Source organism: Ceratosolen solmsi, unplaced genomic scaffold (genome assembly GCF_000503995.2).
Source record: "Ceratosolen solmsi marchali unplaced genomic scaffold, CerSol_1.0 scaffold1, whole genome shotgun sequence".
In the NCBI taxonomy this organism is placed as follows: domain Eukaryota; kingdom Metazoa; phylum Arthropoda; class Insecta; order Hymenoptera; family Agaonidae; genus Ceratosolen; species Ceratosolen solmsi.
Window position 1 is genome coordinate 11,127,535 of NW_011948415.1, and position 18,277 is coordinate 11,145,811.

Below are 18,277 nucleotides of genomic sequence, written 5' to 3' on the forward strand. Positions count from 1 at the left end.
GGGGCGGGGGGGGGGGGTGGAGGAGGAGGAGAAGGAGCCAGGCGAAGCGTGACAGGCGAAGAGCGCATTATTTATAGCGTGGATTATAGAAAGATCGTTTTGTTTGTCGTCCTTGTTGCTCTTCGTCGGCTCATCGTCGAGACTTTGTCCGTCGCTAGAATCGTGTTAAAGCAGCGCTACAAAAGCTGTTTGGACCTCTCTTTGATAAAGATGAACGGTTCTGTTTCAAGTCTCGCCGTCGCTTTTATCGGAGGGCAAATCGAGCGCGAATTAAGCGATCGTTGGTGGTAAGTAAATTTGGAAAGACCTTTCGAGAAAATGGCGTGTAGAAAGCTTTGTTTACGATCTAAGGAGTAAACGATCCGTTTCACTTTTATCCGTTGCCAACTAAAAAGTTGCTAAAAAGTCGACTTAACCTCGACGCTCAGCGACATTGTCCACGACGTTCAATGCGCAATTTCATCTTTCGACGAATGCGATAAAGCGCGAAAGTACGCAAATTCTCATTCTGGATCATCCGTCTCCATATTGTATGACGTAATAAGCATCTTAAATCGTTAAAGCGTAGGCTATTAGAATGACTAGCCATGAAGTTTTACAAGACCCTGGTTTCATGCAGGCAGATTCTTTAAAAAGCTCGACGACGTAATCAACGGTCTAATGATTTTTACAATAATTTCATCGACCTAAAGTATCGCTCTCGAATCGCCAAATCGCTTCCTCCATAAAATCAAAATGCATCACGAAATAATAATTGCTCGGTATGCCACCATAAGTCAAAGCCCCGTTCGTTTTTTCATTGAAAATTGAACTGAAAGGAAGTAAGCGATGCAATGTCTCATTATTAAGAATTTCGCTTTAATGGATTATTGCTACGACCGTTAAACAATGCCTGCCTTTCGATGGACGTAAACAAATGCTCGCAGTGATCAACGAACTTAAGTGCTGAAAATTAATGCCAGTAGCACTTGTCTATGGTCATTCGTCGACTGCCTCTTTCGTATCATAATGTTTTCAATTCTAATACCACCAAGTAATAATAATACCACCACCACCACCACCACCACCACTACCACCACGACCACCACCACGACCACCACCACGACCACCACCACGACCACTTAAATATTTTTGCAATTGGGAACACAAAACGGCGCGTTTGAATTTTGGATGACGTTGGCGTCATCGGGGCTCAAGTGAACAGCTGAGTGTCAAAGCTATACGATGAAAAATGGAATAATAAATGGAATTAGCGAAAGGAGCGAACGATCGAGCGTAGCCGAGGGTTCGTGGCCAATGAAAAGAAGACGAGGAAACCCAAGGTTTGTCGTTCGACTTGACCAACCGCCACATCTTCCACGGGTAATATGATGGGGGGTGGGACCACGGAGGCTGAGCCCGGGAAGGGGCTCGGCTCGACGACGCTTATCTAGCCGAGGGACGACCGAGTGGCCGATCGGCTTGGCTCCGGGCCAACGAATACTGCGCCGAAAATAATCGCCACCGCCGCCGCCGCCGACGTCCTCGCCATGTGTCTATCTCACGATCGGACCGCTTTATTTCTCCCCACCCCCGACGGCTCCTCTTCCACTCGCAGAGAGAGAGAGAGAGAGAGAGAGAGAGAGAGACTCGCTTTGTTCGATTTTTGAGGCGCGCGAATTTTCACGCGGCCCCCGTGTGGGTCGTTGCACCGGGCCGCCCAGCGGGTCAGTTATTTCGGTCGCGGCTAATGAGGTATTACTGTCCGGATGCCTCTCCTCCAGCTTCTCTCCGGCTTTAGCTATGCTCTCGCTCTTCCCCATCCTCCCTTCGCCACCGATCACTCTCACTCTCACTCTCTCTCTCTCTCTCTCTCTCTCTCTCTCTCTTTCATTGCTCAGCTCACGATAGTTTTACATTCGTCCCCCCATGACCTTGGGCCGAAGATCGTGGATCTTTAGATCTCGGCTGTCGACTTTAATCGAGCTTTTTATCGATCACAGCCCCTATTATCATTACCAGTGGGTATTTCATGCTGTCGCCCATTTCTTCTATTGGCTGCTCTTCGTTAGCATTAGAATTCCCATTACTCGACTCATTGAGTGAGTAATGTGAGAATTGGATTCGTCGTATCCTGTCACCATCCAATAATATCCTTATTCGTTCGCTAATCTAATGCCTTCCTTTTTGTCAGCACAATAAGGTATAATACAATAATACGGCAACTTATGGACGATATTCCCAATGATAGTGACAAGTTTCTCGATCTTTCGCAAACATCTGTATTTCCAACAATTTAATCGTAAATTACTGATATAAATTTTTCCAATACCATAATGAAAGACTAAGCGCGAGTGATGATGATAGATGTGAGCAGTCCTTGAAAAGCATAAATGCGCACTCGAATCTTCAAGCAAGGAAAACGCTACGATACGATAAAGGTACGACGATCGTATTATCGTCATACCGATTTTACTTTAGTCACATGCTCATACGGATATCACACAGCCAATCGTTACGCTTTTTCGTTGTTCGTATCATCGAGCGATCCTTTAGCAGCAGTGGAGCTTGCGCTGCGTTTCTCGCTTTACCAGAATCGTAAGAAACGATAAATGCGTGTTGAATCATCGGCATGAGTCACAAGGCTGCCCGAACCTGTTTCAAATCATTCCAAAGGCAAAACAAAGGTAATAATAATAGCGTATGGGCTCGTGAGGAGCGTGCGACAGAGTGAGAGTGAAAGTGAGAGTGAGATACAATGCAGCGACGCCTGGCCGGGGATAAGTGGCCGGAGGAAAGCGAAGAAGCAAAAAAATCGCCTCTTCGACCGGAAGGAAGAAACACTGTATAAAAAAAAAAGAAAATGCCTCTCTTCTCTCTTCCTCCATGCAGTGGAAGAAGAGAGAAGCCGCGGGCCGTGAGCAAAAAGTGGACGCACGCACGATAGCACGCCGGTGAAAATGGTCCGATGATTAATTCCCACGTGGCACGTGACGCTCGTACTCCCCCCCCCACCCCACCCACCGCTACCACCACTACCACCACCATAACATCCCCCGCAGCGTCCCACAATTCCGCCTCCTCGGATCCGCTACCTCATTCCTCGTTAACGGAGCCTTGGGCTCGCGGGGACGCGATTTGCGCATTATTTCCAATTTTCGCGCTCCTTCCTACTTTTCCTCTTTATCCGAGCGGCTCGCGCGTTCCCATTGATTGCGCGCGCGACTCCGTTGCCTAATCGTCGCTCATTTTGCTTGTCTCAGTTGCGTGCGCGCACGATCACCTCGGATTCGCACTCGCGATCCGCCTGTTTGTTTCAATTCATTATGCTCGATTTCTCGACGTGAATCGCTCCCAAGACTTTTACCGACGTTTTCACTTTGACGTGTGCGGATGTTATTGCAATTAATCGTTCCTCTGATATCGAGCGCGTGACCAAAGATATCCATTACTTTGGATTTCGTATTTCTCCATAATGAAACTTTTATTTTTTCATCGAGCGTGATGATTCAAATGACTCGCGCGCGATTATTCCAATACCCTCCCCACCACCTCGCACACGACCGACAAATTTGTTATTTAAAAAGTACGTGTGATGATACGTCGGCTATGCTAATGTTGCGCACGCATTGATCAAGCGTTATGGAAACTAAACTTTTTATTACAGATAATAAAAAATAGTGTGAGGCTAATTTTGTGTGCGTGTGCGTGTGCGTGTGGTAACGGGTGATCTATTAATCGGTTGGATAAACAAAATTATTCTATGCACATTTGTAATACAAAACACTTGGTTTGCGTGGAAATAAAGAGCTGCTCGAAAGAATGAAAAAGTGCTATTTTTGAGATATTAAGCCAGAGTGTTGAGGTGACGATTGAGCGTTTATTTATACCTTTAGGGATATTATTATAAATTCTGTTAAATTGTAGAAATTTACAATCCATCATCGACAACGACTCGTTTAAAAGCTTTAATTATTTTTCCGTGTCAATAGAATGTAAGCAATTTTGCAATTAACGACGTCTTCCACATAATCATTGCACAGATTATATTTGTGAATCGATATTGTGCGTAAAAGACAATTTGACTCTTTAAATAAATGAACCGATGAACGAATAAGTTTGCTTCTCCATCGACAAATGCATTATAAATAAATTCCTAACGATTTCTTAAACTCGTAAATAAAATTTTTTCTTTTTGGCAATGAATACAAAGATTCTTGCTTTATTATCTTCCTTTTTCCTGGTTTCTCGTGTGAATTGAAAATTGTAAAACTCTATTCTAAATTGATTGTAAAACTATCCGGGTACCAGATAATACTTGAAAATTTTTCTTATTAATTATTTTCCTTTATTATTTATTTATCTTTGTCATTAAAATCCATTTCTATTACATTTTCTGGCATGTTAAATATAAGAAAAATGAGAATACACAAAATCATCCTCTACGTTAAAGAATAGACAAATTAATGGTGCACCACTGCTAATTTCTTAAAATAATTTACGTTTAATACGTGTGCCGTAAGTAAATTGTCATTATTTTTCCCCCAATGAAAGCATTTGTATCGATTGACGTGATCCACGATTGGAGTTTGTAATTTCCATTTTAACATAAACTCGTATGTTCATTAATCGCCTCTACGTCTTGTCATTGGCTCACCGTCCCAATACATTCCACAAGATATAATTAAATGAATTTTAATGAGGGGTAAAGTAGAGTACATTGATAAGTTCATGAAAATCAACATCACATTCGTTGTAATTTGAATAAAACTTTATTTCATCATTCAAGCTACATTTGCCAATTGCAAAACTATTCGAGCATTAGCGAATGAAAGCCATTGTGACGTAGACTTTATATCCGAAATAACGGCAAGTGCAGGTAATATAATTATATAATTATAAAGAAAAAGTGCGAATAATTTCTTAGCTCCTTCATAGTACGAGCCGTTTCGTAAACTAAAATTCCTTCGACCTTTTAATTTACTACAAATCTTAATGATTTAATAATTTTTTATGACTTTTAGCTACAAATATAAATTGTATTGATGTTCACATGTATAATTTGCTTACCCATCCACTACACTCATGTTCCTACATTCAATAATTATATTTCGAACTATCATCGTCCTCTATTCTATAATGCGCACAAATAGAGCGAATAAATAAAATAATAAATATATCTATTTGTCTATTTGTCTATTTGCAATGTCGTTAGTTAGAAAATATAAATCGCAATAAATTTAGTGATTGACAAAATTTTCTTCCTCTAAGGTTACATCCGAACTCCGAATCTTTTGATCGAAGGCCAATAAATAGCATTGACAATTTTCTGCTTTATTTGCAATTACTTGACTAAACATTATCATGCACAATATCTGCGAAGATCATACGAATGATTTTAAGGATCGTGCGCGAATAATTTCCCTCTCACTCTCAACTTTCTCTCTCCACCTTTGATAACGTAATCGAACATTTACGAGCTTATTTGGTAGATTTCGCGAATGAGAAAGGTAATAATTATTATTATTACGGTGACATAAAGTACGAAATAAGTTCGTTCACTCGTATGCGCGTTAAACGCCATTTTTAATATTATCGGATATGGAATGAACAATTATTTTAGATTTTCTAATAATAACGGAAATAGTAAAAGTACTTTTATTATTTACTGTGCATACGTTTTCCCATAATGTAATATCATCGACAATAAACTGTGCGTACGTGTTTTTTTTTTTTTTTTTTTTTTTTTTTTTTTTTTGCACGCGATTGGCTATAATTTTTCTTTCGTTTTCGATTTACGTTTAGAGAATATTGTATGATGGACAAAGACAAGGTGATCCAACTGTCTCAATAGGCTAAATTTGATAATAAAGGGCAATGGCAAAAATTCCATTCGCCTTGTTGATTGTTTCATCAATCCGATTATGTCTAATCGACATGCTTTTTAAATAGCGCGACATACTCATCAAATATTTATTCTTACGCATTTGTTCTGTTTAAATTCTTTTATTCGTTTATATAGATTCCATTTCATTAGGCCACCAAATAATCACAAAATATTGATATAGTTTTACAGTTTTACATAATTATATTTCGCAGCAAATCTTAATCTCAAGTATTTACTTATTTCAAACATATACAAGGCATTGTATAACAATACTACCGCTTAATTATAAATAATGCAAAATTACAATGTTCCTGCAGTTCTATAGTAAATCATGAAAATAAAATATAAATAGTATAAATAATTAATCCATTATATGACAACAACGACAACAAAAAATTAAAAAAAAAAAAAAAAAAAAAAAAAAAAAAATCATTACTATTCAGGTATATTTTTAACCTTCTTATTGATAATAGTAAAATATTATTTTCTGTAAATATAAATTTCTAGTATTTAATATAAAAATATATTCTTAGGCGATAATTCAAAATAGCAATTAAACATGTTTAAGAACACATTAGTATTTGTATAATCAGTCAAAATATTTTTAACTAATAACGTATATCTCGTAAATCATAAATCTCTCTCTCTCTCTCTCTCTCTCTCTCTCTCTCTCTCTCTCTATTCTTTGTTGATTTGCATGTAAATCTGCATCTTTGTAAAGATATTCTTATGCTCACTATTATTATTATTGTTATAATAATTATTTATTTTTAAATCGATATAAAATTTATATTTCTCATTCATTGTACATTACAACGGATATATTTGTAATTTTAGACTAGCGTATAATATCGCAAATCAATTCATATAAATGAAAATAATGTTAAAAGTTACAATTAAAAAGTAAAAATATCGTTAAACTAACGAATGTTTTAAAGCTAATGTATATAATATCTTTTCTTTGTACGTTTTTCTTTGTAAGTGTGTAAATATGTCGGCTATTTTATTTTGTTGATGCAATAAAAGTCTTTTCGCCAAATCTAAAAAAAGCTAACAACGTCCAAATAATTAACGTCCAAATACTCTAATCAAATTTCCACTTGATATAAGTCTTACTATTTGGTGTTATTTAATGAACAATTAGTCTCCGAAGTTTGCTGCATTTATCGTGTATTCTTAATTGATCGTCTGTGCCCATCACCCTGGAGTATTTATAAATAGTAGATTTGTGCATGTTTTTTTTCATTTTTTTTTTCCCCCTTTCATTTTTTGTTTTACGTTTATTAGGCTGCCGTTGAAGTGTTTTGGCGGTGTTATAAATTTAAATGTTATACATATGAACGGTAGCTACAATAAAATTTCAAATGCAAATATCGTCGATTGCTCGAGAAGTAATTTCTTCTCGTTATTCTCCAACGATCCAAGCACACGTTTATTGTACTTTTACGAAACATCAAATACACGCGATAATGCACTTTATGCTACATACATCGTTTCAACAACAATACCAACCTTATGCGATTTCTTAAAATGTCCTCGCGCGTCTTATACATTGAAAAATTGACTCGCGTTGATGAGCACGTGGGCACGTAAATTGTGACGCCATGTGGATTGCGAACCGTCGTATTTTATTTGAAATCGCGAAGACTACTTAATCGATCGCTTTCACACTGCTTTTCCTCCATGTTCATTTGCTCCTGGGCGTGTTGTAGGCCGGTACAATAATGTAGCAATAATACGCTCAATGCCCTCACCCTCTGGTCGCTCTGGGTTATCAACTTTGTGCTTTCCAAGCTGGCATTCTGTGACAATTCTTGCCTTGAGGTAGTTTCAGTATCGAGCGAAGACTTCAATTTCGTTATCTGTAAAGACATCTCCTTGGATAAATTTCTAAAATAATTCACTTTGTAAGGCAATGCATAAGTTTAGGGAAAAATCGAAGAATCCGCCCTTGTACATCGATGTGACGGATGAGCGAACATATAACGCTAAGGGGCCGATGGTACAATAAAATGTTCTTTATTATACTTATTACATATATCTCGGATAAATGAAATTCGATTTTAATGAAGGAGATTAGATGGCAAACCGTGAAATGGTTATTACTCCACGCAAAAACGTCAAAAGGGACTCGGAAAAAAAAAAATCAAGGGACAACAAAATGAAAAGACGAATAAATGAATTACCATGGTGTTGATGGTGTCGAGGCGTTTCCGCGGCTCCAAATTCTTGTAGAGCAATTTACCGGTCTCCTTGGCCTTGAACATTAAAACGTCGTCAAAATCACCGGCGATGAGGGGCATGACGATGCTCGACTCCGCACCCTCCAGCAAGTCTGGACTTATGCCCAGTCCACCGCCACCGCTACCGCCACCAACACCAAAGCCACCAATACCACTGCCACTACCACCGCCGCCACCAACGCCTCCACCAACGCCTCCACCGCCGCCACCACCACCGCCACCACCACCGCCGCCACCACCACCACCACCACCACCACCAATCAGCGAGCTCTAAATTTCATCCCAATAATGAACATATCAAAATTCGTTGTGATGGCGACTTGTGGCTGCTGGCCCATGCAAAATTATTTCACTAAAATTTTTCAAATTTTTAAAAGCTGCTACACATTTCCTCTGTCCCCTTTGCTCGTTAAGAAACTCTAACGCGAGAAGATGGCAATGCAGGCTCGATAAATCCATACTTTTAAATACTTTTAAATAATTTTTTTTTTTTTTTTTTAACGATTCCCATTAATTCTTTTGCTACAAGCCATTACTTTATGATAAATGAGAAAATTAAAGTGAAGAGCATTGCCCATTAAGATGTGCCAAACACCAAAGACAATGTACCACTTTGCACTTTGTCATGATGCTCGTATTTATTTCGCGATGGTTGATGATTATTGCCAACTACGCGGTACATTAATATGCGCGTGATTTATGATTAACGATACTCGGCGATTGATCACGACTTTGTTAATCGTTATGAGCGTTATGTTGTTAACGGTAAGCGAATGAATAGTCGAGTATAGCCGTGACTGATGGAAGAAACAAATTGTTAGGTAATGAATAACGCAATCAGGCAATAGAAGCACAGACGAAAATTCCAAACTCTTAAATGTAAACATTGTGAAATGAGATTTAAAATAAAGTATGTGTTGCGTAAGAGGTGCAAAATGATGGATGAGTAATGAAGTTGCTAACTCTGTTGCTGATTTGCTAATGAATGTATGAAAATTGATTTTCTTTATAAAAACGATAGCTTATATACACGTATTGCTAATGATTTTTTGTTTATTTTTTTTTTTTTGTTTTGTTTTTGTTTTAATGATCGTAGAAGCAAGCATAAGTAATTATACATTATACTCTTGTTCACTCTACTGCTGCAAATTATTATAATAATCAATTGTATTGTAAAGAAGCGTATGTTTTCTAATTAAAAGCACTGTAAGATCTCGATCTATGAATTAATATAATCATGGCTGAATTCAATTCAATTCCTACTGGCGGGAATACATTCGGTGTTATAAAAAAGCGTAATAGTGAGGTCACAAATATCAGCACATTTTATTTTCTTTTTTTTCTTTTTTTTTTCTTTTTTTTTTTTCAAACATCTAATCAACAAGCAGATCAAGCGAACTTTTTAAATATTGCTTTATAATGATGTGAGACAAAAGCAATAATTAAGAATAAATTATAAGTAACGATGCAGAATACAACACAGTCGTGAAAATTTATAAACACAGACAATCAGAATTACGAAAACAAGAGAAGAGACGCCAAGATATTGATTGTCCGTTACTTTAAGGATTATAGATTAATTGGTAAGGTTAGACCAGTGATAATGAAGCGTTAAAAGGAAATATGATACAAATACAATCAAGTCAATTTTTAAATTTATACTTCTTTCAATAATTACTCAAAAGGCAATCTAGCTGTTTACTTAAATAACAAAACGAAATAAAACAAAACAAAATAAAACTTCTATATATATATATATATATATATTTTTAATTTTACAAACACGCTATTTAAGTAAAATTCAAGTACATTTGTGGAATATACTGCCTTTATTAATATAATTACATTTATCATTATAACATACAATATTGAATAGTAATGTATTATTGGAAAACATTTCTACTTTTATTATTAAATATAATTTTTTTAATTTTTTTTTTTTTTTTTTTTTTTTTTTTTTTCTTTTTTTATTTGAACCATTAAATTGAAATTCTCGTTAAAGTTCATACAAACAACTTCAATATAAAAAAAAAAAAAATCTCGAAATTATTGAAAAAGCATGAAAATTATAATTTTTCGAAAAATTAAATGAATTATTAAACTTGTGTATATCGTTTAAAAACATTACTATTAAAATTATAATAATAGTTACCATGTAGTAGGTAATTCTTTTATTTCAATTACATTGTGTTTGCGAATTTTAACATTAAGAGTAACCATAAATTATCCGGAAAACAACTTTCTATATAATTTATTATTATTATTATTATTATTATTATTATTATTATTATTATTATTATTATTATTATTATTTAAATAGAAAAAATCAGCTCAATAAGAAAGCAGCGGATAAGTTTTATATGGGACACGTGATTTGCGACAGTTTTGAGAAAAGGTAAAATCGAATCTTTGCATCATCGTATATTCAATCGTATTGATCTTGATTAAATTTGATCGTTGAGTAATCATTGATTGCAGCGTGCCCTAACTCCATTTAAAGTTCATTATCGACTTTAGGCATAAAAGTGAACTCTGCGTAAATGAAATGGAATAAAGAGTGAGTGGCAAAGTACGTGCAAGTTGGTTGGGCGCATAGAGGATGTTTATTCTTTACGGATCGTAGAAGAGGATAAACGAACGGGAACGCCGTTGATGGATAAAATAAGTTTTGTGTATACGGGTGTGATGGCACGCGAATGGGAAAGAAAGTGACGGTCGGGGGTAGGGGGATTGGTGGATTGGAGGATGGGGAGGTGGTGGAGATCGAGTGCAGAGAGGAAAATCAAGAATTGAAGCTTTCCCAAGATCTTGGCTGCTTTCTCTTCCGCGGAAGCATACGTGCATCATCGGGCTCTACCTTGCGGGATGCGCAGGGGCTTGGGGGTAGGCTTCTGGATGCCAGACCAATGCCAGTATTCGGTGGGGCCAGGCAACTTGTACTTCCGGCCTTCTTCAGGCCCAGAAGCGTGTTAGTAATGGTGGCCTTCATAGCCGTCATACTCGCGCCCTAATTCAATCAGTTCATGTTAGTGGCCAGTAGCTCGAGTTGATCCACGACGACTCAGTCCGACGTCAATAAATTTTCCATTTTATCCTTACATTCATTACATTTCCTCCTGTCCACCGTTTTCTCATTCTTATTCACGTATATACGCGTATAAATGTGCAAATAAGTATGTGCATACGCGGATGTATGGACGTACGTGCGCACACGTATGCGTATATATGCACATTTATATTGCTTGTAAACGTTACAAGAAACATTCTTAAAAGTTTCATCGAGGTAATGAATTTTTTTTTTTTTTCTTCCTTTTTGTCTTTTTATGATAATAATGTCATTGTAATTTTCATTGGCCTTGTCAAGCCTCGTTGCGCCAAGATTATTTTTCGACGACGGCAAATGTGAGTTTTTGTTTAATGTGCCCGAATACCATGTAGCTTTGTACCGTGTACTTTCCTAAGAATTTTGAAATGCATTTGAAAACCTCGTACATGAACAAATACATAACTTAAAATAATTTACTAATCTCTTGGGTTTATGTCACATGTCTTAAATAAAGAATGAATGATTTGCTTTATTTCCTAATAAATATGAAATACGTGTTATTCGATAGTATGCATAATAATAATGACAAGGAATAAAATAAATATTACCATGAACGTTTTCTTAATATATTTATTACGTGTAAATAAAATTCTAACAAATAAAGCATCTCGTAAAACATAGCTATTGAATTTATATTTACGTAAACGAGAAATTAAAATAATACTTTTGAAATGAAATTACGAATTTCATTCGATTAAAATTACGAGTTTTATTATGACGCATGTATGACTAAGTATATTAAAGCTTTATTCCCATATAATTTTAATCACATTATTTTGCATTTTTTAACGGGATATGTTGAAAAATCATGTTTGCAAATACATTTGTAAAAATTCATCTACTTATCAATCGAAGATTATTAATTAAGCTATTATTATTGAAATCAAACTCTTTTTCATATTTTAGGAATGTTTTCGTAATAATGTTAATTATTTAGGAAGAGTGGGTGCAAGTCTACAAAGGAAACCTTCACCCTCGCGAAATTCAATTGTTCACACAGTGTTTTTTCTCTTTTTTTTCTTCTTCCTGTTTTTTTGTTTTTTTTGTTTTTGTTTTTGTTTTTTGTTTTTGTTTTGTTGTTGTTGTTTTATTTTTTATTGTCTATAACAGTGATAATTCATGCTTTCGTTAACAACTAGTTTTTATATACAATTGATTATGAACGATTTATCATTATTAATACACTAGTGCACATTAACTAAATCGTTTCAAATTCCTTAGCATACACACGAAAAAATATGTATTTTCTACTTTTATATATATATATTGTGTGTGTGTATGTCTGTATGTATTGTCTATTGACTAGAGGACAAATAGCTTCGTAAAAATCCTTCCTGCGTTCACCATATCCGACTAGATTGATCTTTGATAAAAAGGACTAAAAGACAATTAAACGAACTTTATCTACATTTTTATCGCTTCATAAAGCAAAAATGACCGAATGGCCGACGAATCCTTCGTATATGACAACCTCGAATTATTTAGTAAAAACGTATTGTTTGTACCACGTCTAAAAATTACCGATACATTGGTTAAAGATAAAGACCGTACTTTACGCGCAGATTCCTATTTCGTTTGGCTAATCCAACGTCATGCAAAAATACTTAATACTCTGCTATTTTGTTAATAATGTACATGTCGTGCTGTCCGAACTCGGCGCACTCGAGTCTCGGGGATATGCTTACTTTTATATTACCCTTCAACAACAGCTAGATATAAATCTTATATATATACATACATATATTAATAACAATAATAATTGGTGGCTCGATTGTAAATTGACTGTACTCTTGTAAAAATGACTGTCTGTTTGTTTGTTTCTGTTTGTTTATGTGTTTATGTGTCGTTCGAGCCTAATAATTTCCCAGTACCTGAACGTTCTCTTCGTAAGACGTGAGCGATATTTCGGGCCCCGACTCGACCTCGTCGGTCTCGAAAGCCATCGCCGTGAGACATTCGGCGCCGCAGGTGTTGGACGACTGGCAACGGACCTCGCACTTCTTGTGGCACACCATTCCGCAGTCACGGCACTGCACCGCGTCCTTTAGCCAAATCTGCGAATTGCATGCTGCCTTTTGAGAATGCCATTATGATACCTCGGAGCTTTGCCGCGACGAGGATGTAAGCGCAACGTCGATCGATCGGAGCTCGTTAACTCCCTCCTCGTTTCATTATTTATCGCTCGTTATTTTACTTTTTTGAACTTTTTTTTTTTATCGTTCCGAACGTTTCGCATACTCCGGCAATGTTTATGCTCGGATTAAGAGAACTTTGCGGTGTGCTTATGTAACATTAGTTTTTGAAGAAGAAGAAAATATAGCCCCGATGTGGTATTTCGAGTTATCGCGATGGGAAAGTTTTAAACATTAATTTTGATTAATTCATTGATTAAGGAAATTTGTCTGACAATGTGTCTTATGTTAGACTGTCTTCTTTTTTCTTCTTCTTTTTTTTTTCTTTTTTTTTCTTTTTTCTTCTTTTTTTTTTTTTTTTTTTTTGCAGTATAAACAACAGAGAAACTAGGAAAGTTTAGTACTTTGTGAAATGGTCGCGCTTGTTTGGCTTCTTTTACATTCTTTTACTTCTTTTACTTCAGTTACAACGAGAACTCCAATTTACATTTGCATGAAAATTTTATTGACAATAATTATGGAATAAATAATCCGATCGAAATCTTCCATGACATATGCATTTTAAAATATAAGTTTGTCGCATAATTATTGTGAGCATAAGTGGAAAAATCGTGTACCTTTTTGGTGCAAAAGTCACAATGAGTGGCCCTGTGAAAGTGCGTTCTAATGAAATCGTGTGACTTTTTGTTCGCGTTGTCTTCCAACGAAACAGTCTGCAATTTAATCGTCTCCTCGACACATTTTTTATTGCAATCGGCAGTAGGTTGAGTCGAACGGTTTGAAGCCCAGACGTAAGATAATAAAATATCGCCATAACACAGCGATGGATCGAATCCAGAATATCCGTGCAGTTTAAAATTAGAGGCATCTGGTGTTGCTGCGCAATGCAAATAAAAAAGCAAAAAAAAAAAAAAAAAAAAAAAAAAAAAAAAAAGAAAGAAAAATAGATAAATGAATTTTGTTAAGAGAAATGAGTGTGATCGACGGTAAATAATTGAAACCAACTTCTGGAGTCTGGAGGCAGCAACGCGTGACTCTTTAAGCTATAACCAGTTGACGATGTCGAGCATTGGGTTAAAATTAATTTAATCGGTGAATTAATGTATCCCAATAGTTTTTGTTGAACTTCGCTGCCTTTGACTTTTGCCCAAACTCCAATATTCAAGTACTGATGTTCCGAATCGATTTGAAAGCATCGTTTTTCTTCAAACGAAATTAAGTTAGCAAATCCCTTCTCCTTACTCGTATAATACAAATCTGGCAGATTGAAGCTGCTTAGGTCGTTAATATTAAAAAACTGTGCAATATTAGACGTGCCTGACGAGCTGGATGACGTAGTCGAAATTCGCCTCGACGGTGTTTCGAAAACTTGCATCGTGTCGTCAACGATAGTATGGACGCTACTACTCTTCCTTCGCTTGAACAATTTACTACTAATCTCATTTTTCTCTAACGTCTCCATTTCGCAGTCTTTTAAATCTGAGAATTTTATAGATTTGAAGCTGTCGTCGACATTGAGCAAATCAATTTTGTTCGCCGACAATCGTTTGACCTGAAATTTCTCAAATGTTCTATCCATATCTGACTTGGACAAGCTGCTTCTCTCCCAATCTACAATGGAAAATTTTCTCTCCACGCGTATTATAAAGCGTCGTTGCGCAGCGCTTTTCAACAATTTCGCAATCTGATTCATGTTGGTAACTTTTTTACCATTCACAGCTACGATTACGTCGCCTTTCTTCATTTCGGCTATTGCCGCTGGACTACCCGATACGATTGTTTCCACAATCACACAATTTTGGCCCATCTCCGCGATATTTTCTTGCTTAAACACAACTCCAAGCTGCTGGCAACTAACTTTACTAATTATCAGATCCAATATCATATAAGGAATACCAGCGTATTGTGTAAGACACACCCATGGTGTTGCATCAACACTGAGGGTACAATAAATCTCAATTTGAGACAGATCATCGACGCTCATTGAGCTTAGGTCAATGTTCAAACGGGACACTTCGATTAAAGTAACATCTAGAAATCCTGGAGTCAGATGAGTTACCGAGACCTTAATAGAAAAATTAATATTAAGTTTGGATTAAAAACAATTGTTCGTTAATACTGTCGATGTCAAATGGTAATTGTAGAAAATAGAGGTCTTACTTCTGATAAGTCGATATCTTCATCATTAAGTCTACGGAAGAATGGTTTGTAACGAATTTTGTAACGGGGCAGAGTATGCTTTCGACGAATAGCTCTACGAATTTGACTTGTAATGAGGGAAATTATTTGGGGCTGCAATTGCCGTCCCTGAAATTGAGAATGCACTTCTAATTCTAAAACTGGTTCTGTATAAAAGCTGAGAGACCAATGTGTGTACGGAACTCGTGTAAATTGAAGCCTTGCTTTCCCAGTTAATCTTTTTACTAAAAATATTATTTATTTATATAAATATATATATATATATATATATATACATATGTACATTAATTGCATACGTGTGCGTTATACTTGTGTGTATGCGTGTGCGTGCGTACGTGCGTGTGTGTCTCTGTGTGCGTGTGTTTTTGTATATATGTATCAATAATTTTTATTAAACGTTCATATTGGTTCTGTCCTATGTGTATATAAGAAATTTATTGTACCTTGAAGTGATAAATAAGCCGTTTTGCCCAACAACATTTTCACATCTATTGACATTTGGAAGTTTCCCGAATAATGCAGGTCTAAGCAAAGATCCAATGTTTCTAATAAGCCTGTGTCTGCACATATTTTAGCTTCAGCTACGTCTAAGCCTTTAATGGTGGGGAAGTGATTGCCAAGATTCAAGTCTCTCAACTACAAACATCGATGATTCAATCTCGATTCAATCAATAGATTATGATTATAATTGGTTACGCATCACGTACCTGTACGCTATCAAATAGCTTTCCTGTACTGGATTGATGAAGAAGTTCTTTGAACTCATTGTTTAACTTACGATAAAGCCATAGACGAACGCGCTCTGCATTCCGTAATTCGTTAAAAAGAAATTGTAACGTTAAATTTAATGCTAAATTCTCGTTTCCTTGTGACAGGCTTTGACGAGGCGAACCAGTTATAAAATTAGGCCCCTGCTCTTTAACTTGATTGACTAATTCTTCGGGCAACTTTGCTGCACCGGGTAACGTTGGGTGTTTTGGCGGTGTCGCCTCCAGTCCAGTTTCAAAATATTTTTTAAAAATATAAAATTCCAACAAGAGTACAGATATTATTCCAGAAATAAATGCTATTACGAATATTAAAATGATATAAAAAATGCCCATACTAGTGTACAGCTAATGAAAGACGGAGATTCTTTTCTATTATCCTTCTAAAATTAAAGAGAAACATAGAATTAGCAACGATAAATAGTCATTATTGGAATCGTACGAAGCTCTTTAAAGCGATGGATAAATTAAAAATATTACTGCAGAACTATTTTGTTCTACAATATTATGAGAACTTACAGGTTTATCTAGCAGACAATAAAAGCATGACATTGGGAGATTTTTGAAATTCTTGTAAAATATCTGCAAGCAGTGAATCCTTGTAGTACTATACTACGTACCATTCATCTAATGGCATCATTTACAAATCAGCTTCAATGAATTTTACAATCAACAATTTAGATAATTTTCGTTTTATCACTTAACTATATCGCTCTAAATTCTAAATCGCTTGAATAACATTTTCCAAAGAAAATTAGCCAATCGTATAGGCGCTCAGCATAATGAAACTATCTATATTAATTATGAGAATTGATGAAATCTGTTATATTAAAGTAAGATGATACAGATAAATTATGTTGATGTGCATATCTTGACATTTCTTTATCGATCTCGACGGCCATGTTGATTAAATGTCGAGTCTCCTTGACAATAATGCCTACATTGGCTAGATGACTTATGCCAGATACCCCCACCCCACAAAGAACGGACCATCACTTCAGGCCGCATTTAACTTTATTGTTAAGCCGCATGTTATACGGAAATTCGAAATTATTCGTTCAAAGACATTTTTCATTATATTTACTTTGCTATAGGCGCAATAATTAAATAAAATAAAGGCCGGCCCTCAGCAAATAATAACGACTTTAATTAACAATTGAGATTTTAACGTTCGATTGTTTCGTGCAATCAAATATTATTCTACTAGTGGCTAATAGGATAACTAACGAGTATTTTCAATGTTAAAATAATGGCAAAAGGCAAACGACTTGATCGTTGGCTCAACACATATTAATAGTCCAGTATATTATTGTAAGTAAGGCAATATTGACAATATTTCCCGCCAAGTTCAAGATGTATGAAATGCTAAGGATAAATTATAGATTCCATCATAGACTTATAATATTAAAAGTACAATGTAATGAGATATCGCTTCTTGAGTTCTATTTGCAAAATCCAAAGTATCTATTATTATTGTTATTGTTATTGTTATTGTTATTGTTATAGATGCGTCTTGGGTAAATGAAATTATCGAATGCGATTATTGTAGCGACATTTCATTGGTATTCCTAATAATACAATTCGTATAGAATGTTAAATTAATGTTAAACTAATGTTAAATTAAAATTACTTTTCTTATTGAAACAAAGCCTTGATTGAATTTAAAGATAAATAAGTAATGTAATTTACTTAAAACATAGATAATAGTTATCGTAGTTTCAAATTCAAGTAACTATTTAGACGAAGACCGAGACAATACAAAGTAACACAATTACCTATAATATAATTACCTTAATTTTCTTCTTTTTGCTATTCTTTACTATTTATAACGCTATCGGGTATACTGCGTTTGTTGTAATGTCGATTTTTTTTTTTTTTTCAAATAAATTAGATAGAGAGCATACCAAATTATGAGAATTAACAAGACTTAACAACTTCTTAATTAGAAGTATTTGTCTTATTTT

General features: G+C 35.6%; 1 protein-coding gene across 1 annotated transcript; it reads right to left on the reverse strand.

Moving 5' to 3' along the window:
• Positions 1-7,494: 7,494 nt before the first annotated feature.
• Positions 7,495-16,690, reverse strand: Pdzd8 (PDZ domain containing 8). Its single transcript, XM_011495538.1, has 9 exons — positions 16,254-16,690; positions 15,990-16,182; positions 15,508-15,770; positions 14,353-15,412; positions 13,965-14,215; positions 13,087-13,269; positions 10,962-11,116; positions 8,053-8,230; positions 7,495-7,728 (listed from the first exon to the last, which is right to left on the reverse strand). The coding sequence occupies exons 1-9, from the start codon at positions 16,647-16,649 to the stop codon at positions 7,495-7,497; spliced, it is 2,913 nt and encodes a 970-aa protein (XP_011493840.1). The 5' UTR covers positions 16,650-16,690.
• Positions 16,691-18,277: the final 1,587 nt, after the last annotated feature.

Bases quoted from the DNA above. Each gene is read 5' to 3' on its own strand.
- Pdzd8 (XM_011495538.1), bottom strand. From the start codon at position 16,649: ATGGGCATTTTTTATATCATTTTAATATTCGTAATAGCATTTATTTCT. The intron at 16,183-16,253 runs GTACGTGATGCG...CGATGTTTGTAG, and splicing joins AGCTATTTGATAGCGTACAG to TTGAGAGACTTGAATCTTGG. The intron at 8,231-10,961 runs GCCCGATGATGC...TGGTGGCGGTAG, and splicing joins TGCGCATCCCGCAAGGTAGA to CGGTGGCGGTGGACTGGGCA.